Below are 27,051 nucleotides of genomic sequence, written 5' to 3' on the forward strand. Positions count from 1 at the left end.
AAATGTTACTATTATTTAAAAGAAAAACAAATTAAATATTTTTATAAGCTAACAATCTTATTAACAACATCTCCATGGTCACCTCTATCACATATAATAGTCGTTACGTGGCATACGTAATCTTCATCGAAGCAAACTCCTACACCAATGTCATCTACTTGATTTAGAAGAACAGAAACACAATCTGTGTTATTTCTCCACTTCCTCATAATTTCTTTTGGAGCTCTAAGCATTTCTTTGCAAGTAGTATGGCTGATATCGCATAATTTATAACGTGGTTCAACAACATTTTTGTAAAAGTCGTCTTCGATTGGATTAATACCTTCCTGACCATTTGCAATAAATTCTGCATGATCCTGAGCAACTTTAAACAGGTTGTCATCAAATGACAGCTTTTCTAAAGAATGCTGTTCTCTAAATTCGTTCATTTCTTCAGCAATATGCTTTGCTAGTATGGAATGATCCACTAAGTTCTCTGATCCATCAATAATTGACGCGTAAATGCTTCTTGTAACGATACGAACTGAAAAATAACAATTTTTCTTAATAACAAACCCAATACCGATTCTGTTGAATTCTCCCAACAATGCATCGACATGGTATGTCTGCTGCATCCATTCTGAAACAATCGTCTTGGGATTTGCTTTTTCGAACTCAAATTTACCGAAGTCGACGTGGCTCGAAGAAGCGCTCGGTATACGTGTAGAAATGAATTTCTGGGTAATTTTTGTTGGATCTGTCTGACTGAATTTATATGCTAACGTTGCTAATTGATCGCTCCATAAATAAGGCGGTAAATCGTATTTTTCGCGTATATTGTTGACAATTTCGAGACAGTTTTGGCCCAACAAGAAACTCCTTAGCTCATCGCCAACAAGATGGGAATCTCCAATATAAGATTTGACAGCAACGATAACTGTAAAGAAAGTGGTTTTTTGTGCTGTTGATGCCATACCACATCCAATTGTATTGACTTTGGACAGAAGAGCTGCGGAGATTCCTGGCTCAGATGCCCATTCGTTAGTAACGTCTAAAAATGCGTGATTTGGTGAATCACTTCGAGATACATATGCGTAATAAAATGGAAATGGGAGATCGCTGATTTCTTCTTTAATTGGAGCATTAGTAAATTTTACCTCCATTTTCGCCATTGCGAGAGAGTGTTTCATCGCAATTCGATTTAGATCAATTGATTCTACAATAGGAGGAAGTTTATGAGAAGCTCTGAACAAATTAACGGCCCTTATTAAAGTAGCGTAAATAGAAGAGTATTGGAATCGTAAAACAGGCGGAGGATTATCGAAATCATATTTTGCATCAATAAAACTTCCTTCATTTTCATCCGAATCGCTAATAGAAACTTCATCATCATATTCATCTTCTTCCTCTCCAGATCCATCCTCTTCTTCACCATTGGTCTCTTTCTTTGCCTCTTTTGGAGATTCAACTATTTTTCCGTCTCCAGAGCTCTTTTTCGCTTTTGGTGTCAAATCATCAAGCTTCAACTCCTTATCACTATCAGATGAGTCGTTCCCCTTCATATCTGCGGAATCTTCGACTGAGTCCTCAATATTTTGATCTGAGCTATCTGACATTCTATTTTAAATTTAGATTACACCGATGAAAATCTTTTGAAAAGTTAAAAAAACGTGTTTTTTATACTTCAGTAATTTTGATTCTTTTTATATGCTGACCTGGAGAATTTATATATATACCAAAAGAAAATGTAGATTTGATAAGCATTGAGCTACATGAGTCAACAAAAAGTTATGAAAACTCACATTTTAGATCACAATAATTTGGTTGGCATTTGTAAACTCCTCGCAATTGGTTGATGTGAGAGCAAAATTCAGAGAATGGATGGCTTGAGTATGAATGATTTTCTCGATTTTGGAAATTTCTTAAAAATTGTCTAAATCGGCAACCATACTTAAGTAGTCAAAAAATTTAAAGTATCCACTTCCTTAAAACTGGAGCTTACTGTGACCTTATCGATAAAATAAAAATTTTATATATATTCTTATGGAAAATAGACTTTTTATTTTTTGAAAAATAGCATTATGCATTTAAGAAATGAAAAATATTGATTTGTTTCAGCTTAATCTTAATTATTAAATGTTAATATCCAATATAGTATTTCAAAGCTACAGTATCTGATATTGCCCCAATTATTTCCATCCAATATCACTCCGAATCACATCACGGATTTTTCAAATTGTGGAAAAAAATTGAATTGTGAAAAAAATTGAATTGAATTGTGGAAAAAAATTGAATTGTGTATATAATGAGTGTAGTAGCAATTGCTAGTTTTTTATTTTTTTTTAAATAGTCAAAAATTTTAATGTCTTCGGACGTATTAAATCTTTGTTTGAGAATGGTAACTATAAACAAGTAAACTCTTTAGGTTTACCACTCATTCGTGCATCACAAAAAGGTTATCTTGAAAATCCCCTTACTAAAGCATGCGAAGAAAGAAATCTCGAACGTATTAAATCTATTATAGAGAACGGTAACTATAATGTAGAATCTTTGGGCTTACCACTCATTTTTTCATCAGAATATGGTCATCTTGAAGTTGTTGAATATCTTATCTCAATTGGAGCCGATAAAGAAGCAAAGGATAATTTTTGTGGATGTACTCCACTCATTTGGGCAACAGAAAATGGTCATCTTGAAGTTGTTAAATATCTTATCTCAGTTGGAGCCGATAAAGAAGCAAAGAATAAAAGGAATGTACTCCACTCATTTATGCATCAATGGATGGTCATCTTGAAGTTGTTAAATATCTTATCTCAGTTGGAGCCGATAAAGAAGCAAAGAATAAAAATGGTAAGACTGCTCTTGATGTTGCATGGCGCTTTGTGAAAGAATACTTTTTGGAAGACAAAACAGAATAGAGAATAATTATAGATAATGATAAAATATTAAAAAATAATATCCTTACTTATAAAACATAGCATCACTTAGAAACAAAAATTTAAACCTTCAAAATAATGTATTTTTTTTAAGAACAAACAGCATCACCATCTGAGGATTCACTTTTAATCATGCTTGCTTATTTATAAAGTATTACATAGCTTAAAAATCATATAATTATGAAATGCATTCATATTTTTCATGTAAAATTCATTAGCTCAAATAACTCCACCTATATAACCAAAAATTCATAAGCGTGTTAGAAATCTCTAATATATCAAAAGTAGATGATGATGTTTAACTAAATTAACTTGATAAATTTATACATTATGTCCTGTATAATACGTCAACATCAACTATTCTCTAAATATCTATACGACATCAATAAATGCACCAATATAACACCAAACTTTCAATGAAATAAAAATGCAAGAGATGACACCATGTTTTCTTATTTATACCTTACCCTCACAAAATACAGTGTACTTTTAAGTATCAAAAACATATAGTAGTACAAAGATGAGAAATATATCTTCACATAACATAGTTAAAAAATAAGCCATATTTTACTTACTAACCTGCTTTCAAAATAAGGGGGTCATGAAAAAGTTGCAAAAGTCAAAAATTGAGGGTAATTTGGCATAATTTTGATTTTATGAATAAATATTATTTTATTCAACCATAATACGAAAAATTCGTGAAATTCTTATAAATACATTAAAATGCAATATTTTCATCATCAAATGTAACATTCTTATTTTCAGAAAGTAAAATCTTCAATTCATCTCTAGTGATAACAACACCCTTCTGAAGCTCAACAGTTTCAATGAACTGGTCCAATGTAACGAATACTTTATCTGTCTGATTGATGTAATATTTATAAACTTCCTGGAATGCCTTTCTCTTTTCATCCAATTCATCACCAACATATGATTCAACTAACTTAGGAAGTTCGTCTTCCTTTACTTGTTCTCCTTCTTTTTCTTCTGCATCAGATTCTGAAGCAGCGCTTTGTTCTTCAGAACTATTTTCAAGTTCTTCATCTGTTTCTACAGCTTCTGGTTCTGATGAATCATCATTATCATCATCCTTCTTTGTCTTCTTTGTCTTCTTACTCTTCTTCTTCTTGTCGTCGTTACTGATCAACTTCTTTGTTCTTGGCTTAGGTGGTTCTTCATCTTCGCCGTAGACAGAGAACTTGAGAAGAGAAATGGCTGTATTGGCATCTTGTTCTGTGATTGTTGATGATAATCTGATCTTTGCAGCAGCTGTTGAAAGTCTGATGAGTGTTTCGAATGTACGTGGTGTAATTGGCTGTGTCTTTCTTGTCATAACAGCTCTCATGTCTGCCCAAGCTGAGACAAGCAATTCGTTAGCTTCCTTAGTTAATGTTGGTTTGATATCTTTGCAATGTGTAATGTATTTCTTAAGGAATTCGACAGTTACGTAGTTCTGTTGTTCGCCTTGTGAAACATGTGGAATTGCATCGCTCTTGAGGTAAATGCCATCATCGGAATATGTTGTTGATGGACCATTTGACTTCCATTTATGGTTCTCAAGAACGTGGTCAGCAATTGCAGCATCAACTTGTGGATTGTGTTGATCCAAAACGATGAACAATAAATCGAAACGTGAGATAAGTGAATCTGGTAATCCGACATTATCCATTGGAGATCTATTTGGATTGTATGTGCCCCAAACTGGGTTAGCAGCTGCAGCAACAGAGCATCTTGCATTAAGTGTTGCGTGGATGCCTGCTTTGCTGATTGTAACTGTCTGTTGTTCAAGGGCTTCGTGAATTGCAACTCTATCAGCTTCATCCATTTTATCGAATTCATCGATGCAAACAACACCTCTGTCTGCGATAACCATTGCACCAGCTTCTAATCTTCTTTCACCTGTCTCTGTATCTGTTGTAACACTTGCTGTTAAACCAACACCTGATGCACCACGACCTGTTGTATGGACGGCCAAAGGAGCAATGTTTAAAACGTGTCTTAATAATTGTGACTTTGCTGTTGATGGATCGCCGACCATAAGCATGTTGATATCACCTCTGATGTGTGTGCCATCAGGAAGGTTTGTTTCGCAGCCACCTGCAAGCATGAGAACAATGGCTTCTTTGATACGACTGCTTCCATAAATGGAAGGAGCGATACTGCGGCTAAGCAAATCGAGAACATGGGTATTTTCTTCAACATCAAGTTGGTTGTTCTCTTTGTATCCAGCAATGAAGCGGATATTTTCGACATCTGATTTTGTAAGATTTAATTGAAGTGTTTGAGCAGCTACTTCAATTGAATTTGCAATAAGAAGTGGATGATAGATACCACTTGCAGTACCTTGAACTTTATTTGGCAAAATTCTGTAAACACCGTAAACTTTAACTCTGTCGCCTGGTTTGCAAGCATCAGCAAGATCTGCGTCTGCTATAACATCACAGTTACGTGGCATTTGGCCGGCTGGTGCTGATTCTGGACGCTCTTGGATTGTAATGATTTGATGATCAATGAATGTAGAAAATCCGTATTCTACTTCAAGAGGATTGTCGTTAGCATCCTTGTTAGGGATTGCAAAGCGTGATGGACGCGCTGTAAGATCAGTTGCATCGTGAAATTGTGTTCTTAATCTCTGGTTTGTTGCTGGGCAAAACTGGACAAGTGTAACGAGTTTTGGATTGACAAGTGATGTTTTGGTAACAATGCCATCAAGGCACACAATGTGATTTAAGAATCTTGTATTAAGTTGTCTTGGTGAAACAAAATGATCACCAATTGGGCCAGTAATACCGAATGTAAGATCCTGTTCACCTTTAGCGTTAACTTCTTTTCTATATTCGTTAAGTGCTTCATTAATTGCTTGTTGAAAGAGCTTCGGATTTTTGATTAATTCTTGTGTAATATTATGACCATTGAGCCTATCAAACTCACGAAGATGATCTAAGTTAATTAAAATACGTTTTTTGTTTTCATTAACTGCGTTATCAACAGCTTCTCTATAATACTTTTCTTCATGGCCTGAAAAATCAGAATCAAAGAACTGGGAAAACATGTTTCGATACATAGCTACTGTTGCAGCTGGTACCTCCCATACGTTTGTTGCTTGAGAGTCTTCCATATTCTGTGAAATTTTAGAAATTCTAAACGCTCACCAAAATTCTAACTATACCATTCTTAAGAGGTATATTGTTATTTTATACACTGCATGATATTTTCCCAATTGTTTTTGTTCAGATATCACGAATGTAGAATCTGATTATTAATTTCTAGACAATTATTCAATATGGATGTTATTCTTTGATTTACAAGCTAATTTTTAGTTGATGGTTCAAAAAAATAGTCCATAATTTCAAATATATATGGCAAATTTATTCAGAATGAATTTGTATATATGAAGAACTGGCTACTTTGTATAGATTTAATGGAATTCATTTTTGCAGCACATCAATGTGTTCCGGTGAAGAATATCACAAATATTTATGAAGATTTTATGAAATCGAACTGATATCTATATAAATAAATGATAAGAAAGGTTGCATATGCATAAATAAATCTATGGCTGTTCATATATATGTTGCTTAATCATATTTCTAAGAATATAAGATCTAATTTTCAAAATGATCGGAATAGCATAAGATGTCTATTGAAATAATCGAGTTAATACCAATAGAGATAAAATTTCAAAATGTCTTTTTTGGTGGATTCAAAGACATCTAAATCGATCGTAATTAATTATTTATAAAATTCTTTTATCTACTGAGTATCTTCAATCATAGCTGTTGTATATGATATATACCATATATGCGGCCTTATTTGAAAAAAATTACATGAATCAATCAAAATAAAAGTAATTATGATAGTTTGTTCAATGTGATTAGAATTTAAAGTGCATGATATTTTGTTTAGTATATGATTCAGCAAATAAACAATGTTTTATTGGTAATATCGACAAGAAATTTCTGTGAAAATTGGCTTTCATAGAACAATATGTTATGATATGTCTATTTTATGTTGTTTCTTATTCATCTTATATCTCTTTACCTAAAAATTTTTGAAATCATAATCACTGATAATTATGATAAAACCGATGGAATATAATTCAATTTGAAAACGTGACATAGATTTATCAATGTCAATGGACGCTCAGGAGAGATATGCCCGCATCCAGGCAAAGGAAGAGGAGCTTAAACGTCGTGAGGCCGGCCTTAGAGAGCAGCAACTCGATATTGAAGATGACAGAAAGCCAAATTGGCCTGTCTGCTGCCCATTTGTTTATCACGATATTTCCGGAGAAATCCCAATTAAGAATACAGCTGCTTGCAAGGTTGCCTACATTTTACAATACGTCTGGGCTTTAACTCTCATCGTCAATATGCTTGCTGCCTTCGGCTCTGGCTCAATGGCTAATTATAGTGTTGCAAAGTACATCGTATTCAGCATCATCTACACAATTCTTGGTATTCCACTCGCTTTCAGAGTCAATTACATGAAATACTACGAACAGTGCAAGAAGGAAGACCTTTCTCTCAGCTGGTTCCTCCTTGAAATTATATTCTTTGGTCTTAACGTTGTTGGCGCTGTTGGTCTTCCAAACTCTGGCCTTTGCGGCGTTCTTTACGCTATTGATGCTTTTTCAAAGGGTAATGGCTATATAAAAATTTTTGGTATCATTTCCGCCTGCGCTTGGATCTTATCCTCACTCGGCCAGGGCTTCCTCGGCTCAAGATCCTTCCTTTTGTATAAGAATCAAGGAAAGGATTAAATTACCAATTCAATTCTCTTTGATTCTTAATTGCATTCTTTTTTCTAAAGACCACTTTTATTTAATTTTTTCTAATCTTTATTTCTTATTTGCCACAAAAAAAATTCAATTAAAAAGAATTTTAACTAATTATTCATAACATGTAAAAACAAATATTAATATTTATTGATCAGTTACGATCCATATCATAAGAGTAATAAAAATAATTCAAATTTTCTCAACAACCTGAAAACATCGTGTTGAGATTAGTGCTTTCTGGGTTAAAACAAAGGGATATATTCTATGAAATCCCAAAAACAAAACAAAAATTAAAACAAATCAAATTTCTGTTTGATTAACATAACAATACTATGTGTAACACTTATATGTTCAGCATCAAATTGCATTCCATCTATAGATCTCTCCTGTTTTCCTGTAACACCGTCATAAGAACCGGCTTCAAGCATTTCATCAAGAAGTTGGCTTTGTTGGTCGCATAATTCAATGAACATCTTTGCTGTTTCTTTATCTTCAGACAAAGCAATAAGTGCCGCAGCTAAAGCGAGACTTCCCCAATGTGAGCAGCCAGACATGATTAATGTGTCACATAATGTGCATGCAACGTCAGCACCTCTGGCAATGCATTCAAGATTGCCGGCGCCGCATTCCTGTAATCTATCGCAGATACTTATAACTTTGTAAGGATATTTAATTTCTGGGTCTAAAGATGATTTAAGGAGTTTGTCAAGCTTGATAACAGAGTTGTTGATTACTTCTCCTTGTGGTGATAGGTAATCTAATGATTTTTTGCATTTTGAAGGCCTTCCAACTGTTACAAGGAATGACATATCTTTTGATATCTTTTCAACGTCATCAAAAACGTATACTGGAGCATTTTTAACGGCACTAATTACAACTAATGCTGCATAAGAATCTGTTAAAACATTTGTGTTAAATCCAAGACTGCGTAATGTTCTGCAAAGTATTCCTGCTCCAATAGGACCATCTGTTTCACAATTTCCATTAAAATAGCATGAACCTGTTAAGATGAACGATGGTTTCTTTTTGTCACATTCAAGTAACATGTGTGCCGCTTCACCAATACTTCCATTCATCCATTCTTTAGAAGCTAAAACATTTTGTGGGTCTACAAAAACAATTGATTCGAGATTTTCGAGGATTTCTTGATTATCCATTATGTCAAAAATTTTGTGAATTATTATTCAAAAAATCGAAATATAGATTAGCTACAAAATACTGTACACATTTTTCTATGATATTAATCAAAATTAGCAGTAACATCAGATGGGAAAGTTCATTGTGTTTGGTTCGTAATCACAGTGTTGTTGATTAGTTTGTGCATTGTAGAACCATTTTGCATCATATGCTTGAGTTAAAATGACTATTAACATAAATTCACATGAGATAAGCATGAAATTTTGTATTATAGGAATTCTATCATTGAAATAATGCAATATTTGTGTGTTAGAATTAAGGCGCATGATAATGGACTTTATAATCGATACTCACAAATAAAAATGAATTGCCGATCATATTTTGAATAATTTATCCGTTATTTATCAAATGCAACAGTCTCCAACACTTAAAGGAAATTGGTACGAAGAACGCTATTACGATGCTGATACAAGAAAGAACATCCTTGAGCCACGTGTACGTCCGAAGAATGATGAAGTTGAAAACATTCCAAGAATCACTCGCCAAAATAAACCTGATGCTGATGTATATTCTTACGATGCTGATACATCAGATCGTTGGGTAACAGATAAGATGGCCTCATATGTAGTCCATCGCGAACATGAAATGACACTTACAGAGCGCCGCATGAATGCAAGCCCAGAGTATATGGCTAAAATTCTCAGCTGCGAATCACCGAAATATTTACCAAATTATAGTCTTAAGCCAATCACTCCAGAAGAACAATTCACAACAACAAACATGGAAGCTTTCAAGCGCTTTAATTAAGTTTCCCTGATCATCTTTCTATGAATAATCATAAATTTGTCTAATTTTACTTCTCAAAGAAAAATTAATTTTTAATTCCCATAAAAATAGAAGCATTGTTTTAATTTTTCTATGTTTGGGGATGTTTACGCATACAACGCATCCATAAGTCTAAAACTTTTTAAGAAATTTATGAACTCAATTTTGAAAATCTTATGAAGGAGAAAGAATTAGATCCGTCATATGATTTTGCTATTAATGGTACCTATAATAATGTACTTGTAGTTTATAGATAGATATAAATCGATTTTTTGATATATCGTTATGACCATTTCTTAAGAACATAATGAAACCATAGAGTATCATAGCTTCATGCGATAAGTATATGTTCTCTGAATATGACTATATACCTGACCATCTAGATTATTTGCTATTTTGCTTCTTCTTTTGTGGCAATTGGAGATTTGTAACAGTATGTATTAGAGTCTTTTGTAATTTTGTTAACTAAAATGTATTTGAAGGAAAAATTAATTATTGATAAATATCCAAATAAATGAATGACATTTTTATTTTATAGGCAATTAAATATATATATCTATAATGTAAATAGACAGCTTAACCGATGACACCAAGGATTGGGTCAATAAGATTACCAGTAGCGGAGATATGGATTTGATCCTTATGAGGAACAGCTGTGATGATTTTTACACGGATGACTGTCTTGGATCCAAGAGTCTTTCCTCCATTCTTTTGTTTGTATGTAAGGGTTTCTGGTTCAAAATCATAATCCTTTTCTAGGAGGGTCTTTGGAACAGCGACCGTTAACGGTCCTGCATTAGCCATGATCGCAAATTCATTGAGGATCATAATTTTAGCGTCGATAACTAAATCTTCGTAAGGTCTGAGAACAAGAGCTTTAAATTTAACGCTGTATGAGGCACAGCCAGTTCTTGATGAAACGCGGCCTTTTCCAATTTCAATAATCTTTGTAATTTTCAAAATAAGGCCTTTGCCAAGCATAAACTGGCCTTCTTTCTGATGTTTCAACTGCTTTTCAATTGTCTGGCTTGTTCCTTGTGAAAGGAATATTGGTAGAAGTTTAAGCTGATGCTCTAATTCTACCTCGAAAAACATTGTCAAAGCCGCCCATTTAAAATTTGACATATAACAAATATGAGTTTACGTGTCAAAAATAATTACTCGAAATCAAAATATTCCAATAAGTAGTAAGTCCATATATAGTTAAAAATAAAAAATCCATAAAAGATCAAATTTTGGATATTATAATTTAATTTGCTCATAAAAAAAGCATTATTAGAATGATTTAATAAAATACATTACAAGCAGGCTTTATTTTAATAAGTTTCAACTTCCTAATTTGTTGTTTCTGTTAAATATGATAATTTCTGAAAATAAAAATGATGAACGAAGCAAAGTATGTAATAACAGATTGACAGACTCGTCGTAATTGGTTTCTGGATTACAATGTGTCGATTTTAATATGAATTCGAAAAAAATGATCGAATAAAGTAAATATTGTGTTTTTGATTGAATATATTCATGTAATACGTAAATCATTCATGTACTTGTAATTAAATATGAACAAATTAAGTAAATAATTGTTCAATTGTTATATTTCGATATCATCCCAATTAACACATTGAACTTTCTTTATCTTCAACTCTATTGATGAATCATTGATAACAAAAAAGCTTTGGCTAGTATTAATTTCTCTTGGCAAATTCAAATGAACAGAAATTGGTCTTTGCTTTTTAACGTAGACTTCAACTGATGTAGGATTAAATGTGACTGTTAATTCTTCTTCTTTTACATCTTTGATAAAAAGACGAATTGCAAGAAGTTGATTTGTTTGATAAAATTCTTTTTTGACATCTGAAATGATGTCAGGTTGGAATAAAAAGATGTTTGGAGCATTTGGAGAATTTTCTATTGAAATGTGTGCTTTAACACGCGTAAGCCATTGTTTTGTTTCCGGAGTAGATCCCATTTTGTCGGCTGTTTCAAATGCAATTAAAGCAGTATCCCATTCTTGAAGACTATATAAGCACTGTCCCTTTAAAATTAAAATTTCAGGCAAAATCCATCCATTTTCTTCTGCTTTTTTCAAGCATTCTAGCGCATTTGCAGGGTTTCCGAGCTTAAAATAGCAATATGCTTGTTTTCTAATTAATAAAGGAGTCATTATACGTCGAGATGATCTAATTAGCCTAAGTGCATCATCATATCTTTCAGTATCTACTAATTCTATGACGGATGTTTCTAGAACAAATTCAGATGATGGAAAACTAACCTCATCCATAAAAAACAGATAAAAAAATGAAAATTTGACAAATTTCATAAGAATATAATTAATGTCTTGTCTTTTAAGTTCGCATTACGTCAGTAGGTAGAATTTATATTTTCACTATCATTAACTATCAGGAGATGAACTCCAAAAATAACCATTTCTAAAAAATTACGATCCAAGGTGTAGAATGATTGAGAAAATTTGCAGTTGAACAAAAATGTATCATTTGCAATGATTTAAAAATTCACAAAAAATAATTATTGGTGCTTTTTGGAAGAATTTTATTAATTTATAAACTTTATTTTCCAATTTTTAATTTTTTTTTGATCCTCGGCGACTTCATTATGCTATATTTAGAGCGTTCCAATGCTAAATTTAGCTTTTTATAAAACTTGCCTTTGGCTCTTATGAATTTAGAATTAGAATGAAACTCTTTTTACATCCCAAATGAAAAACAAATGATTACATGCAATTTGCTTCAAAATTTTAATTTATCATAGTTAGAAGTAGAATATTTAATATCAAAATGATTCCAAATTACTCAAATGAACTATACAACAATCAAATAATATATTTTCTTCCGAACGTTGAACATAATATATTGAAATCATAACTTAATTCCACTGTTTACTGAAAATTTCATTTATGAAAACCAAAAATGAGATAGTTTTGCCTTGTATAAGAAAGCCAATAACTACTTTTCTTGTTGTAAGTACAGAAATTGTATGAAATCACAAAGTTTTTATATATTCATTAAGCATTTCAATTGAGAACTTTTAATGATGGGTTTAGTCAATGATTGCTGAACGATAAAACATATCTTATTGAAAATAACTAATCAGCTAACATGTATTATCGATTCTGAGGAATTTGATTGATTTCAATTAACAAATTTGAGAAATTATCAATTTAGTAATGCAATTTTTTCCAGATATCATGATAGATAATATACAAGTCTTTTTGGTGTGGTCTCTCTCAAAAATTGGCATTTCAGAAATTTATTACTGAAATTTACAATTTAAGCTTGAAAATATGATCTTTTCATCTAATCTATAATCAATATATTTGCAAAATTATCCTTCAAAAATTTTGTCAGTCATTGACTAAAATTTCATTGTTCATCGTCTCAGGTAGGATTGCTTATTATTGTAATAAACAGAAATTCATCAAAAGTGACAGCTCTCATTTTTTTGACATTTGTAAATTCTAAATTGAATGAGAAAAATGAAATAATACTAAGCATAATACAATATTCTAGATTTAATTATAATTAGGAAAAAGTTAGTTTTGAGAGTACTTTTCATAGGCATATAGAAATCTTCTGAAAAATAATATCACATAAACTCATATTATTTTCTAATATATAACTATTTTATATAAAAATCAAATTCAATGATCTTAAAAGCGAAGGATAAACCTCAAAATTTACGAATATAATGAGTGGGAATATAATGCTTATCTATCATAAAACCATATGAAATATCAATTTTTGCTTTACGCCTAATTTTTGACGACAATTAGCAAAAATGTTAAATGTTAACACTCAGTCCATTTGAATATGAAAAATAAAATTGACTTTGATTAAATGTTTTTATTTATCATGCAATTCTTCTTGCGACCAAAGATTTGAATAAAAGTTCAAAAAATAAGATAGCTTAAAAAATAATATACGGTAGTGTTTACTAATAGATGAATAGTATATAAATTCTATTAAAATGGATTTGATCCAAAAAATATAAAACCAAAAATAATTGTTATAATTTAAATGAAGAAGTAATTTAAAACGATTTTATTTATGATCAAATTTTATATATTTTTTGGATCAAATCCATTTTAATAGAATTTATATACTATTCATCTATTAGTAAACACTACCGTACATTATTTTTTAAGCTATCTTATTTTTTGAACTTTTATTCAAATCTTTGGTCGCAAGAAGAATTGCATGATAAATAAAAACATTTAATCAAAGTCAATTTTATTTTTCATATTCAAATGGACTGAGTGTTAACATTTAACATTTTTTGCTAATTGTCGTCAAAAATTAGGCGTAAAGCAAAAATTGATATTTCATATGGTTTTATGATAGATAAGCATTATATTCCCACTCATTATATTCGTAAATTTTGAGGTTTATCCTTCGCTTTTAAGATCATTGAATTTGATTTTTATATAAAATAGTTATATATTAGAAAATAATATGAGTTTATGTGATATTATTTTTCAGAAGATTTTGTGTTCTTCTTCAAAATTTTATTTTTTATTAAAAAGAATCTTTACAAAATATACATTTACTTTAATTAATATTTAAAAACGTGCTCTATCAAAAGTTCCAAAAATTCAATATTTTAGCTTTTCTGAGGTGTCACTTTTGATGAATTTCTGTTTACAACATTATTAGCGAAGAAATAGGTATTACCCCCCTGTGATTAATTGAGTAGAAATTCAGCGGTTAATTGTAGGTTTCTTTCAAACACTCAGAATTTAGTATTTGATATGAGAGCTCTCACAAAATTTGTTTCTGAATTCTTACTTTACTAATTTTAATTAGAGCGTATAGAAATTCTAGGAATGAACCCCATCCAACTTCTTCCTGCTGTACGACCTATTATTTCAACTTCTTTATCTAAAAATGGAAAACAATCCAAATGCAAATTCACTCGCGAAGACGATTTAAAGCTTATATCATTAGTTATGAGCCGTCCAGAAAGAGACTGGGTCTGGATTTCACAGCAAATGGCTAACAGAAACCCCAGACAATGTAGAGAAAGATGGTACAATTACTTAGATCCTTCATTACAAAAGGGCGGATGGACACCAGAAGAAGACCAGTTACTTATAGAGAAAAAGAAAGAAATGGGTCCTCACTGGAACGCTATAGCGCGATTCTTTGCTGGTAGATCCGGTAACTCCGTTCGAAATCGTTGGTTATTGATTATGCGTCATGAAGAGAAAAATAATACAGATGTTCCTGAACCTGTAGAGGTTAAGATACCTCCTATTATTCCGGCTGGCATAGAAGTAGAAACTGAAGTTTTGCACCCTCAAACGAATATTTCTTTAGATGAAAAGCTTGACTCAATTCTCATGCCTCGAGAAGATGTCAATATGTTTAATACTTCTGTTGATGACTTTGATTTCTTGCTCAATTTTGAACTTCATTAGATCTATTTTGTTTTTTTATTTCTTTCTAGTATGTAAATGCTTTGTTGTTATTTATAAATATCCTTAGACATCATATCAAAAGCGCGCTCCAGATTCTCTTTATGTCTTTATTTCTATTGCATTCATTTAATCCGAATTTTATGAATAAATATCATGTGATTCAATTCTCTATATAGGTATCTTCAATATGTCAATATTATCTTAATCTTAAATTTGATCATTTCAGGTGGATTAGGAAATCTATAACTTCAAATACATGACTTCGAACAATTAAGTATAAGAATGAGAAGCCACTATCCAAAAAAGTAGTTCTCGTAGATCGGACATCAGAAATCCCACATAATCTGTAGGCAAATTTATTATTGTTGATTTTCTATGAGGTTTTGACGACCCAAATCCGAATCAAGTAATAAAGATCTTATGGATAGGAGTTAATGAGCTTTGCAATATCTATCGGCTATTAATATATGGAGTCTTAATTAATAATTAGATGTATCAAACAATCAGTTATACACATCAACTATCCTCATTCTCCTTATCTTTTATTATGTAAAAGTTGCGTGTTCTATTGATTTTCATCAAATCGGAAACGATGAAAATGAATTATTCGGGCTCAAAATAGCACTACTTTATTAAAAAAGCTTAAGTATCATGATCCTTCTGGATCGCACGCATTGCCTATGAGTAATACATGAAAAATGATTCTAGTAATGAACTCCAATATATTTTTTGCCAAAATAATCGGCATCTTATTACATCGTTAATATTTGACAAAAAAAATATTGAAAATCTGTGCTTCATTATTCTTGCTTATATACAGACATTATTTGATGAACATATAAATAAAAGCTAGCATGGGTGTCATTATTCTTGTGAAATCAGTTGAGTTATATATTACCCAATAAATTTCAATAAGATAAGCTTAAAATAAAGAATATCCTTGAATACAGATCAGTGATTAAGCTATTATAACTACTAAATTATCCTATTTTTAAGCATACGTGGCTGAATAATGAAAAGAAGAAGATTATTTTCGATATCGCTGGTAATGTGGGAAATTTCCATGAATCACAAATTTATTATACATCCAAATCTCTTATCAATTCTTGATTTTCATTTACTGGAATTAACAGGTCATGGTCGAGCTGAGCCAAACCTCTAAAATCTCAGAAATTTGGCGGTTTTAAGGCGTCCTTTTTGATCTATGTCCGCTAAAGGAGGCGCTCGTAAGAAATGGACCAAGGCTACAAACAAGGAGAAACGTGAGTGGGCCGTCATCATCACACCAGAACAAGCTGCTGATATGGCTAAGTCCGTTCCAAAGAACAAGGTCATCTCCGCCGGCAAGCTCGCTGAGCGTTATAAAATCTCCCTTACATGCGCTCGCAAGGCTCTCGAGGCTTTAACAGCTGAGGGCAAGATCGTTCCAGTCATCAACGGTCACGACCTCAAGTGCTATGGCCCACACCCAGATCATGTTGTTGAGAAAGTTGAAGAGGTCAAGGAAGAAGCCAAGAAGCCAGCTGGCAAGAAGGGTGGCAAGAAGCAGTAAATTTTGAATCTCTTCTAATTTCGAATATTACTCGTTTTGTTGTTATCCCTGCAAAACCTTTTTCTCGCACACATAAACATATGATAAATCTACTTAATTATTTTTCTTTTCTACTTGTTTTTTTTGGTCCTAAAAAATTTTGGATTCTGATTTGACCAAAGATTGAAAAATTGTCACATATACCATCCATTTCCAATATCTACATTAATATTTTAAGTTCGAAATATCCTTGCATGACATGATATAAGTAGATATCACACATTTACTACTATTTAAACACGTAAATAAGATAAATATATCTCTTATAAAAATTAAGATTAATATGATATGAAATGCCTCACAAATATTAGTAATTTTTAGATTTTCAAATTGTATTTTTTAAATTTTTTAATGAATGAGGTTCTGAAACTTTTCATTCTCATATCAGAAAGCTACCACACATATCCTCTCATTTAATTCTTCTTTATCAAAGAAATTAAAAAAAAATTATTTGTTTTTAATCTTCTTTAGAGAACAATAAATAACGCAATCTAAGTTTTTATTCTAACACAACTCTCCAAAAACACTAACTTTGGAAATTCTAAGAATATTATTATATTTCGATTTTGGATGTCTCTCTATATGCAAATGATTCAACAAGAATGGGGTATCAGGTTTGTAATTGTAAATACCAGGGTGCGATGCAGGAACTTCAATTAAATCCGGTTTGCCATTTAAGGCGATAAAAAGGGATTCAGGGGCTTTCATCATTGTTCCATGATTATTAACAATGGATTGTATGGCAATTGAATGACATTTTGCTCTAATTTTATTGAATGAAATGTTAAAGTATGGATTTCCTTCAATTTCATCAGAACTACAGTAATATTTGTCATTTGAGAAGATCTTGACTAGAGAAAGCTCTGGAATATTCGATGGAGATGCATCCAAAGAGAAAACTTCGAAATCAAAAGCTTTATCCTTCATATTTGTTGCTTTGCAAACACTTTGAACAATATCACAGACACCTTGTTCATTGTGATTAAATTCTTGAATAGAATATAAAGAAACAAGAAAATTATATGAAAAATTATAAAAATCTTGTTTTTGAAATGATTCAAAGAACTTTGACATTGTTTTACGTCTGTAATCTAATATGTTACTAAATATTTTCTTTGAAACTGAAAATGGAATCCAATTTATGTTATAGTTCAAAACATAAGACTGAATATCATCAAAATTAAAATCTAAGGTAGAAGATAACTTTTCTTTGTCTTCTTGACTGATATTAGTATATTTCTGGCAAACACGCGAAATTAGAAGAAATCTTTCGTTTGAAAGCAAGGATTTGTAATATTTTGACTTAACTATCTCTAGTAGATGCTCGATGTAGATATGCTTGAATATTTTCTGTTTCTGACTTTCAGAAGATTGAGAAATAAGTAAAATGATTTGATCAATGTATTCTAAAGAGAATTTAAGGCAGCCACACTTGCAAAATTGTTTGATGCAATCAACTGTTGGTCCATCTGGGAATATTTTAGAAAAATAAAATTTTAATATTTTTATCATATATTCGCAGCCGTAATACTCGGAGATTGAAATAAGAGGAATCAAAGATTTGCGTGTAACTCTAAGTTGACCTGAATAAAGAGCTGAAATAAAAGTTTTAAATTCTGAAAGGGGATTGAACGGAATTGTATAGTCACTGATGCTTTCTGCGCTATCTGCAAACAATTTATGAAAATATTTGCAGTTGTAAGCCAGAAAAATCTTGTGGGCAGGAATAACTTCTTTATTTGTATGAATAGATATATCAGTAAACTCATTAACGAAGAAAAACTTATTGTAATGATAAGGAAGAATATTGTCAATGATGAATTCTTGGCTCATTAACTAATTTTTTTTGTCCCTCTGAAAAAATATGTCACTTTTCAAAACTGTCAAAATAACTTTCCCATAGTCGATTTCTACCGGCTGTAAAAATTTTGAGATGTTGACACTTTTGCTACCATTGACATCGCCACAACAAATATTCATATATTTAAATTATTTTCTTTGCTTTGTGATAATTAAAATTTCTTGAAATATTCAACAATTCAAAATTTCCACATTGTATAAAAAAATCAAGAAAAACATTTTGAAAGAAATCTGATTGAAAGTCTAATTAAGATGTTCTATCTTGTTCCCGATTGAGTTTTCTTTGATGTGGAAATATTACCCAGATTTTCCTTACTTTTACCACTCCCCATGTAATTTCTGGGGAAAACGATAATTCATTTTTTTTATGGATGAATAGATCGTTTTCCTTGAAAGGACCTCATATCTCTGGCTAACAAGAGTGTCAGATCCTAAATAGGTTATTGATCTAGTGTACAAATCCAATAAAAAGCCTATTTTTTTGGCTTTTTTGGTGCTCATTTTTTCGAAGATCTACATGAATATGGGGAAACCATCGGATTTTTTTGGTTAACCCACATCTTCATGTAGTCTGGACTATCTTTCCTCGAAGGACCTCTTTACGGGTGTAAAAACTCATAAAGTTCTCAAAAGATTCATTCTCGATCTCCATGCTGAAAGAATTTACAATAAAAAAGAGATCTACGCATCAAACTACAGCCATAAATGAACTGAACCCCTAAAGCTCAGCTCTTAGTTTATCAAAAACGTCGAAATCCTTCTCATTGCAATCAAATTTTCTCAATAACTCATAAGAAAAATCGAATTTTGATTAAGCCGATGTTATAGGTATCACAAATACTACAAACTTGAGCAATATCGAAATTGCCAGCAAAAGTTTGAAATTGCATTGCTCATATTTGTTTTGTAAACTAAAAATCTGCTTATATTATTCATTAATTTTTTATATATTATTCATATACTTTAATAAAAACAATACTATTTCACCTTAAAAATGAATTTCATAAGTCAATATTATTTTTTTGAAAATGTATCAATTTTCGATTAAAACAACATGAGAATAAAATTTACGCAAAATTATTTTAAAAAATGGTTTTAAAAATTTACAATTGATGAAGAATAAGATTGGAAGAAGTTTTGAAGTTTAATTTTAAGAAAAAAAATTCGGATATTATTCATGGATCTAAGTAATCTGATATTTGAGTATCGGCACTATGCATAAAACATATATTTATAGTTTTTTTTGGATTTTTATGATTTTAAATATATTCAAATTTGGCAATCCAATAGATTTTTAAAAAATAGGTAAATAAAAATAGATTACATATGCAGCAGATTTAGAACATGAAACAAATCTTATAGTGACCCCAAAAAAAATTCATGATCCAAAAAAGAAAAAAAATTGGCTAAATGGGAATCAAACCTTGGCATAATGAATCATTTTGTCGGAGGTTTCCACTACACTACATCGGCAGTTCAAAAATACCGTTGGTGGTTCTATTTAATAGCTACTCCCAACGATAAGCGGTGTCCCCAACTTTAGAGGGGTGGTAAAAGTAAGGAAAATCTGGATAGATTATGAAGAGTTAGAAATGTTTACTAAAGTTTGTAAAAAAAGAGAAAGTTTATTAAATTTAGAAATACTTTTATTGATAATTGCAAATTCTGCTTGGCAATTACCAGTTGAAAAATGAATCAAATTGTTAGTAAATAGTTCTCTTGGATTAGTAGGTTCTACATTTCTAAGAAATGTTGATGAAGTCGAATTGTCAATGTAACAACTATCAACTGTTAATTGATCATTATAGTTATATATCAAATATGAACCTTGAGGAGTAGTGTTGTTAATAAAAGAACAACTTTTTACAGTAAGAGAATTAACTGTATGGTAAATAATTCCATATTCTGATTTTGTATTGGTATTATTTATAATATTACATGAATCAATCAAAGCTTTATACCAAATATTTATCATATCTACATAATTATCTGTTGCTAAATTATTAACAACAGTTGAATAGTTAAATGTTGTTATGTATTTAAGTGATTCACATCTATAATGTCCAGCAGGTTGGTTAGAAGCTTTATTTGATGAGAAATTTGTTGATGAGACAACGACATTATCATTCATTGTTTGACATATAACAGATCCATCAATTTCATTTCCTACATCGAAAAGGGAACTTTCAATAATAAAGTTTAAGTTATCGGTGCCAACTTTTGTATATGAAAATTGGCCATTTCCTTTGCCTTCACATTTCGTACAACAGAATTTGCGTTGAACAATTGAACTATCACTGCCAATTTGGTAGTTAATGCAATTTCCTTCTGATGTTGAAGTGCAGTTACTAAAAGAACAAAGATTATGGAGGAATAATGAGTTGTTAATTGGGTTAAAGTTGACAACTTGGTCATGATCATCAAAAAAATTACACTCGTCTAAGTAATATTGACCTTGACCTGGTGTGAGATTACAGTTTTGACTGTTTTTAGTTTCTACTCCTGAAAATTGATGATTGAAGTAACTATTCCAAACGTTGTCATCCAATGAGGATGACTTTCTTCCGAATTCATGCACACTGGCAAAAAACCGTAAATTTTCATTGAATAATAAAATCTATTATTTTACCATGTATCATCAATATTTAACTTCCTACAATTTAATTTTTGTTTTTACAAATTTTTGACAATTAATTTAATGAATTATATCGCAAAGGGAACTTATGCTTGTCCAGCTGGAAAATTCGTTTGGAGAAAAACATCCAAAAATAATATGTTTTCTATATTACGCAGTAGGTAAAGGATATGAAGTTAAAGAATTGATTAATAAGTTTATCTTTTAAATTGATTTTGGAATCTGTGATTGTGGAGATGAATCGAACAATAAAATAATTGTCTAAACTGAACAGTTTTTAAGAGATCTAATTTATGACTCACTCCCAATTGATAATTCTAGTCTAAATTATTGTTTTCTATAATCATTATTCATCAATTTTCTTTGCAAATATATTATAATATTATCAGCCATTTTAGATTGTTTGATATAATTGTCGAATCGTATAAGAGGTAATATATTTTTAAGACATGTTGTGTCAAAAGTACTGCTTCAAGGAAATCAGATTCAATATTGAAAAAAATTAATAAATAAAGTAAACATCATTTTTATTTGATTGATTTGTTGTGAGAATAAAAATTCATGAATCACGTTCAAGAACAACAAGTTCGTCGTGATAAAGATCATCAGTTTCTTTCTTAGGAACTTTCTTCTTAAAGATTGTTGGTTTTTGACCTTTAGAGACTTTTTCAACTTGATTTCGCAATTTACCTGAGTATGGTAAATATTTTGTTGCTTCGTCTTGACTAAGACTTCGGATGAAATAAAGAACTTCATCGTCGAATTCATCGGATTCATCATGATCTTTGAAGTAGTTAAGAACATCAAATTTGTTGAACTTTCGGCATAGAAAGCGGACACCGGTTTGGATCATTGTATCTGGATAATTGTTTTCTTTCATGTAAATAATGGAGAAAGGAACTTCACTTCCATTAAGAATTCCGGATTTCTTCAATTCGTTACAACACAGACTGCAGCTGTCACGAACTGTTTCATCACCAATGTAAATAATGAAATGTGACAAATATTTGCGTGGAAAGATACCCCATAAAAATGGGCGAACTAAATGATTGAAAAGATCATTGTTTCGACTGAATTTCAATGAATGCCAAACACGACAATAATTTCGGATAAAACTATCTTCAATATGACAATAATCACTTTTGATGATGTTCTGTAAACAAAATAAATTAGAAATAGCTTTCATCGATTTCAATTTGATATTTGTATCATTAGATTCAAGTTTCAATGAGAATGTTTCAAATATCTTTAAATACATTTCTTTGTAATCATCAACTAATTCTGGTTTCTCTTTAAGTTTCAAAACATCCCATTGGAAGAATAAATCAAGTGCTTCGATAGAGTTCTGACAGATATCACTGTTTTCGTCATTGACACCGTCAAATAAAACATTACGAATTTTGTCGTTATCTGACATGTTGACAAATCTAGCGGCGGACAAAAATTTTGAGATGTTGACACTTTTGCTGCCATTGACTTCACCACAACAAACTGCTAATCGATCAAGTTCGGTCCGTGCAATCTGGTTTAACTGGTGATGACCAACTGAAAGTTCGTACAAAACGGATGATGCACAGTTGAATAAATTTGGATCATCACTTGAAATGAAACTTTCTCTGATATTTGTTAACAAATCTGGGAACATCCTGTCAACTGAGAACTCTGAAACACAGTCAAGATCAATAAGACTTGCACATTGGATCAAATAGATTTGTGTATGAGGATCTGATTGATATGCTAAGATAAGTTGTGAAAGTTTAGAAACAAATGTGACACTTAAATTTTCCAAGATTTCCGTGTTTTCTTCAATTGGAATATTTTCGATCTTACCTGATGCTGCCTGTGCTGAAAACAAAAGAATCATTGATAATCGTTGTGATCGTTCTTCATCAATTGTCAACAATTTCTGACAAATAACGTCAAACTTCTTAAGAACACCAATAACTGAATAAAGAACTCCGATGACTGACTGAAGTTCGTCTTTTGTAAACCTCTTTGTGAAGTCAATCAAATGTGTAAGTTGTTCATCATCACTTTTTGATTGGTCGAAGAAACGTGACACGACAAATTTTTGAGCAGCGATTCTTACACTTGGAGTTGCATCAGCCAAAAGAAATGAACAATTCTCAAGTTCTTCGTCTGATGAGTGCAAACAGTTGTTTTCTGACATCTTCTTGAGAATCATCAATGATGTTTCAACTGTTTTGTTGTCTTTGTCGTCACATAAATCAATAAGGTTCTCTTCAATCCTTTCACATAAATGTTTCCAGTTTTCACTTGGTGTGTTTTCAATTAACCTTAAAATGGATTTGAGGGCGTTTTGACGGTCTTTCGTGACTTTGTCTCTGACGCAGATCGCGAGTTGTGAAAGATGTGTCTCGTCGGAGAATGGGTTAGGACATTGGATAGCTCCGTCAACTAAGGAATCTAATGAAACAATTCGGACTTGTGGATCGACATCTCGGAGAGATTTGACGAGAATAGCGTTGTAGAGGTTGTTCGCAGATGAAAGATAGAAACGGTTTTCGTTGGTCAGTGACTCGATTTTGCTCTTGATGATATCTGACTGGTCTGACTTCTTCTGGAGACGGCAGAGCTCTTCTGACTTGGTACTGATGGACTCTGTAAGCGCGAGAAAGAGAGATGAGGCACATTGAACGGCAATTGTGCGGATGTAGCGTGGATGGGACTCGCTGAGTATGGTAATCCAGTTTCTGTAGCTAAGGGCTTGTTTTGTGAAGATTGCCTGCGTAGAAATGATCTGCTTCGATATAAAATTCCAGAATTCTGGGAGTAGCTTCGAGATGTTCTTTGAGAATGAGGTAATTGGTGGCTTGAATGATGGAGCGTTCTCTGATGCATCATTGTATTCCTCTAGTAAGGCTTCACCTGCGATGCTTTCGAAATGAGCTGGCGTTATTTCAATTTTGTGGCCCGCCAACTGGAAAATCAACGAAATCAGCTCGCAGAAGGCTTTGTCTTTGTCCTTCTGATACAAATGACCCCATTTTTTGATTATTTGGTCTCGATCGTTCGAAACGAAGTAATCAAAAAGGTTTATTGAACTATTTGTATCAGAATCGTTCTGTATGTCTGTAGTCTTTTCTAAATCTTCTGGTATTTCAGTTTGCTTCGACTCACCTTCCTTGCTTTTAGTCGACATTTTTATTACTTCCTCCAAAATTTTGACGATAAAATTCATTCATAAACATCACATCAATGAAACCTTAGCTGTTAAAACTGTAGACTCTCGACACTATGAAGAAGTGACTGATCAGGATTTCACTCGGGGATTTTTGTTTTAAAAAATTGCAATTAAAATTCTTTGTAAAGAATCGATAATAATATACTGCATTTAATTTGTTTACATTATACAATTCGAATCATCATATAATTATCGCCTTTGGATGATTTTTATTTCGGTAATTTTTTAATATGTTTGATTTCGGATCAGATGATTAATCTCAGCGTTATAAAAGAGGAGAAAAATCTACTCAAGAGAAGAAAACAATGAAATTTAATTTATCATACAAGATTGTTTTAACTTAAGTACAAATGAATATGAATGCCATGGATACAAACGTCAAATAACTATATTTCGAGCAAATACAGGAGTATTTGATAATATTAAATTGAACTTGTGAATTTCCAATGGCACACCAAAGACTAACTCGTTTAGTATTTACCCCAGGGGAGGAAGGAATCCCTGATTCATAATATATCGAAGGAAAATTGCATAGCATTCCAATGCTATACCACCAATCGATATTACCTAGAGTACCATCGAGATATGTGGTAGGTTCGTGAGCATACTTTTCTGGTAATGTAGTATGAAGAAGACCACCCCAACCATTTGATGATTCAGTGAAAATCGGATAAAATCCTATTGCTTTTGTTATGCCCGAGCGCTCCAGTTCTTCAGTAGGCGAATTAGTCTGCTTCCAGGCATTAATAATGTTTAATAAGGGATACTCGATAATGAAATATCGAAAATTGTCTGCCATTAAGTATTTTGTGCTATTAAGATCGTATAATATAGAAAACTTGCCGTCTGTACTAATGTTTTTTGCTTCTTCCAAATTGTTGAAGCATTTTGATGTTGAAAAGTTATGTTCGAAAACGAGTTGATAGAGTTTGGTATCAAATAATGAAAACACTTCATTACCTATGTATCTTCGATAAAGAATCATCTAATCGAAAGGAAAAGGAGACAAAGATTTTTCATATTTTAATTTTTAAAAGAGATTTCCTCACTTTTTATTTTTGTACGTTACTTCATTATGGAAGAATTTATAAAATGCTCATACAAGGGTGAAAGGAATCAGGTCGGAACAATGGATGGAAAGGGTGAATTTACTTTTCCAAATGGAACTCGTTATGTTGGTGAGTTAATTGATGGAGAATTTCATGGAAAAGGAACTCTCTTCTTCCCAGGTCGTGGCCGCTATGAAGCAGAATGGGATCACGGAACTGTTGTTTCTGGCCGTTTATTCTTCGATGATGGCTTAGAACATCAAGACGAAAACTGGATTTACTGCTCAGACCAAGATCGCCGTTATTACAATGAAGTTACAGATGGATTACACCCAGCTGGTGAATCATTCATTACACCAATTCGCCAGGAAAACAAACAATAAATTTCGTTACTATTTTTTTAATTGTGTTATAATTGTCTTACTGTAAATAAACGTACAGTATAATATATACATTTATGTCATTACTTATTGAATATAGCTAAAAAATAAATTCAAAAATTTAATAAAATTTAAATACTAGCTTTTTGATTGTTGGGCCATTAACTGCAGCTTGCTTAGCAGCAAACATCTTCCTTTGCTGTCTTGTGCGGACTCCTTTAGTTTCTTCATTCATAACTAATTGAATAATCTTCTCAGATCAAGCCTTTCAGTTAGTCAAACCCAGCACATTAATGACGACAAAAGACTTGTAAGATCTATCTTAAATGCCTTTGGATTCTTTGTTCTCCTATTGGGTACAATATATGAACAAGTATATCTCAGATGCGAAACAAAGTCTTCAGTCAGTCTCTTATTGTCTTCATAAGACTCAAAATGGCATTTGTTGAACTCCAGATGAGGAACAAAGATATTTATATTTCTACTACCATCTGAGGATGGATGAAAAAACAAAGTAAATAACAAAAAACAAAACAATATTTTTAAAATCATAAAACAATCTTAAAAGCCATCTGCATATTCGGCGCATCTTATTAACAACTCTTTACATTGTAAAGAAGTAGCTAAATTAGCTACTTCTAATAAGAACTGAGTTGATTCTCTTCTTCTATTTGTATTTAATGCAATAATATCTGCACAAATCGATAATGAGAAAACTTCTTCAAGCATCTGAGGATCTTCGTTGTTTTCTTTCATTAATGCAACTGCAGAATCAACAAGTTCTCTAAAAACAATTAATTCGAACCTCTTTTTGTTTCGAATCAATTTTCTTAAGTTTGCTGTTGAAAAATCAAATTCATTTCCAAAAGAAAGTTGAGTAAAATACTTGAAATTACTCATATTCCTTTGTATTTCAACTAATGTATCATCGGATTTATAAAACTCTTTTGGAGGATTTTCGAGAATTTGACAATAATCAGTAGCTTTTTTGTCAAAATCATTAAATAACTGAGGAATTTCTGTTTGGATTTTCTCCTTCATATGATTCATTAAATCAATTAAATCTTGTGCAGTTTGTTGTGATTGGTTTTGTTTCATTGCAACAAGTAAATCATGATATGCTGCTAAGATTGTTTCATCATTCAATTTGGTTAAGCTTTCTTCAAGATTTTTAATAAAATCTGATATTTCAATGATTTTGATTTCATCATCTAAAGATTTCTCTAAAATAGAAACTATT

At 31.6% G+C, this 27,051-nt stretch overlaps 13 protein-coding genes and 1 pseudogene across 14 annotated transcripts, besides 4 other annotated features; 6 read left to right on the top strand and 8 right to left on the bottom strand.

Moving 5' to 3' along the window:
- Positions 1-33: 33 nt before the first annotated feature.
- On the bottom strand, positions 34-1,611 carry TVAGG3_0144470 (protein-related family; the record flags this gene model as incomplete). Its single annotated transcript, XM_001297682.2, has 1 exon — positions 42-1,595. One exon carries the CDS (start codon positions 1,593-1,595, stop codon positions 42-44), a length of 1,554 nt encoding a protein of 517 aa, XP_001297683.2.
- Positions 1,612-2,348: 737 nt separating this feature from the next.
- Positions 2,349-3,059, top strand: TVAGG3_0144480 (annotated as a pseudogene). The gene has a single exon: positions 2,435-2,863. A coding segment is annotated over exon 1 (429 nt).
- Positions 3,060-3,481: 422 nt separating this feature from the next.
- On the bottom strand, positions 3,482-6,051 carry TVAGG3_0144490 (MCM family; the record flags this gene model as incomplete). The annotated part of the gene is made up of 1 exon (XM_001330392.2): positions 3,634-6,033. One exon carries the CDS (start codon positions 6,031-6,033, stop codon positions 3,634-3,636), a length of 2,400 nt encoding a protein of 799 aa, XP_001330427.2.
- A 976-nt stretch (positions 6,052-7,027) lies between these two features.
- On the top strand, positions 7,028-7,770 carry TVAGG3_0144500 (protein transport; the record flags this gene model as incomplete). Its single annotated transcript, XM_001330391.2, has 1 exon — positions 7,045-7,677. One exon carries the CDS (start codon positions 7,045-7,047, stop codon positions 7,675-7,677), a length of 633 nt encoding a protein of 210 aa, XP_001330426.1.
- Positions 7,771-7,932: 162 nt separating this feature from the next.
- Positions 7,933-8,858, bottom strand: TVAGG3_0144510 (D-glutamate cyclase protein; the record flags this gene model as incomplete). The annotated part of the gene is made up of 1 exon (XM_001330390.1): positions 7,986-8,852. One exon carries the CDS (start codon positions 8,850-8,852, stop codon positions 7,986-7,988), a length of 867 nt encoding a protein of 288 aa, XP_001330425.1.
- A 381-nt stretch (positions 8,859-9,239) lies between these two features.
- TVAGG3_0144520 (uncharacterized protein) lies at positions 9,240-9,744 on the top strand (the record flags this gene model as incomplete). The annotated part of the gene is made up of 1 exon (XM_001330389.1): positions 9,241-9,639. The coding sequence occupies one exon, from the start codon at positions 9,241-9,243 to the stop codon at positions 9,637-9,639; it is 399 nt and encodes a 132-aa protein (XP_001330424.1).
- A 419-nt stretch (positions 9,745-10,163) lies between these two features.
- Positions 10,164-10,782, bottom strand: TVAGG3_0144530 (positive regulation of nuclear-transcribed mRNA poly(A) tail shortening; the record flags this gene model as incomplete). The annotated part of the gene is made up of 1 exon (XM_001330388.2): positions 10,234-10,782. The coding sequence occupies one exon, from the start codon at positions 10,780-10,782 to the stop codon at positions 10,234-10,236; it is 549 nt and encodes a 182-aa protein (XP_001330423.1).
- A 159-nt stretch (positions 10,783-10,941) lies between these two features.
- On the bottom strand, positions 10,942-11,938 carry TVAGG3_0144540 (SGT1-like protein family; the record flags this gene model as incomplete). The annotated part of the gene is made up of 1 exon (XM_001330387.2): positions 11,249-11,938. One exon carries the CDS (start codon positions 11,936-11,938, stop codon positions 11,249-11,251), a length of 690 nt encoding a protein of 229 aa, XP_001330422.1.
- A 1,137-nt stretch (positions 11,939-13,075) lies between these two features.
- Positions 13,076-13,111: a mobile genetic element.
- Positions 13,076-13,111: a terminal%2Cinverted (terminal inverted repeat of Banshee-A3 transposon ID:TVAGG3_0144550).
- Positions 13,112-14,282: 1,171 nt separating this feature from the next.
- Positions 14,283-14,320: a mobile genetic element.
- Positions 14,283-14,320: a terminal%2Cinverted (terminal inverted repeat of Banshee-A3 transposon ID:TVAGG3_0144560).
- A 145-nt stretch (positions 14,321-14,465) lies between these two features.
- On the top strand, positions 14,466-15,124 carry TVAGG3_0144570 (RNA polymerase II transcription regulator recruiting protein; the record flags this gene model as incomplete). The annotated part of the gene is made up of 1 exon (XM_001330386.2): positions 14,498-15,091. The coding sequence occupies one exon, from the start codon at positions 14,498-14,500 to the stop codon at positions 15,089-15,091; it is 594 nt and encodes a 197-aa protein (XP_001330421.1).
- Positions 15,125-16,282: 1,158 nt separating this feature from the next.
- Positions 16,283-16,824, top strand: TVAGG3_0144580 (40S ribosomal protein S25; the record flags this gene model as incomplete). Its single annotated transcript, XM_001330385.2, has 1 exon — positions 16,296-16,643. The coding sequence occupies one exon, from the start codon at positions 16,296-16,298 to the stop codon at positions 16,641-16,643; it is 348 nt and encodes a 115-aa protein (XP_001330420.1).
- Positions 16,825-17,155: 331 nt separating this feature from the next.
- On the bottom strand, positions 17,156-18,585 carry TVAGG3_0144590 (Potassium Channel Kv1.1, Chain A domain-containing protein; the record flags this gene model as incomplete). The annotated part of the gene is made up of 1 exon (XM_001330384.1): positions 17,187-18,515. One exon carries the CDS (start codon positions 18,513-18,515, stop codon positions 17,187-17,189), a length of 1,329 nt encoding a protein of 442 aa, XP_001330419.1.
- A 3,136-nt stretch (positions 18,586-21,721) lies between these two features.
- TVAGG3_0144600 (SCC3-like chromosomal segregation protein A) lies at positions 21,722-24,415 on the bottom strand (the record flags this gene model as incomplete). The annotated part of the gene is made up of 1 exon (XM_001330383.1): positions 21,737-24,340. One exon carries the CDS (start codon positions 24,338-24,340, stop codon positions 21,737-21,739), a length of 2,604 nt encoding a protein of 867 aa, XP_001330418.1.
- Positions 24,416-25,445: 1,030 nt separating this feature from the next.
- TVAGG3_0144610 (MORN repeat-containing protein family) lies at positions 25,446-25,879 on the top strand (the record flags this gene model as incomplete). Its single annotated transcript, XM_001330382.1, has 1 exon — positions 25,458-25,814. The coding sequence occupies one exon, from the start codon at positions 25,458-25,460 to the stop codon at positions 25,812-25,814; it is 357 nt and encodes a 118-aa protein (XP_001330417.1).
- Positions 25,880-26,372: 493 nt separating this feature from the next.
- Positions 26,373-26,909, bottom strand: TVAGG3_0144620 (uncharacterized protein; the record flags this gene model as incomplete). The annotated part of the gene is made up of 1 exon (XM_001314330.1): positions 26,373-26,909. The coding sequence occupies one exon, from the start codon at positions 26,907-26,909 to the stop codon at positions 26,373-26,375; it is 537 nt and encodes a 178-aa protein (XP_001314348.1).
- Between the last annotated feature and the right edge of the window lie 142 nt (positions 26,910-27,051).

This window comes from Trichomonas vaginalis, chromosome IV, assembly GCF_026262505.1.
Source record: "Trichomonas vaginalis G3 chromosome IV, whole genome shotgun sequence".
Classification (NCBI taxonomy): Eukaryota; Parabasalia; order Trichomonadida; family Trichomonadidae; genus Trichomonas; species Trichomonas vaginalis.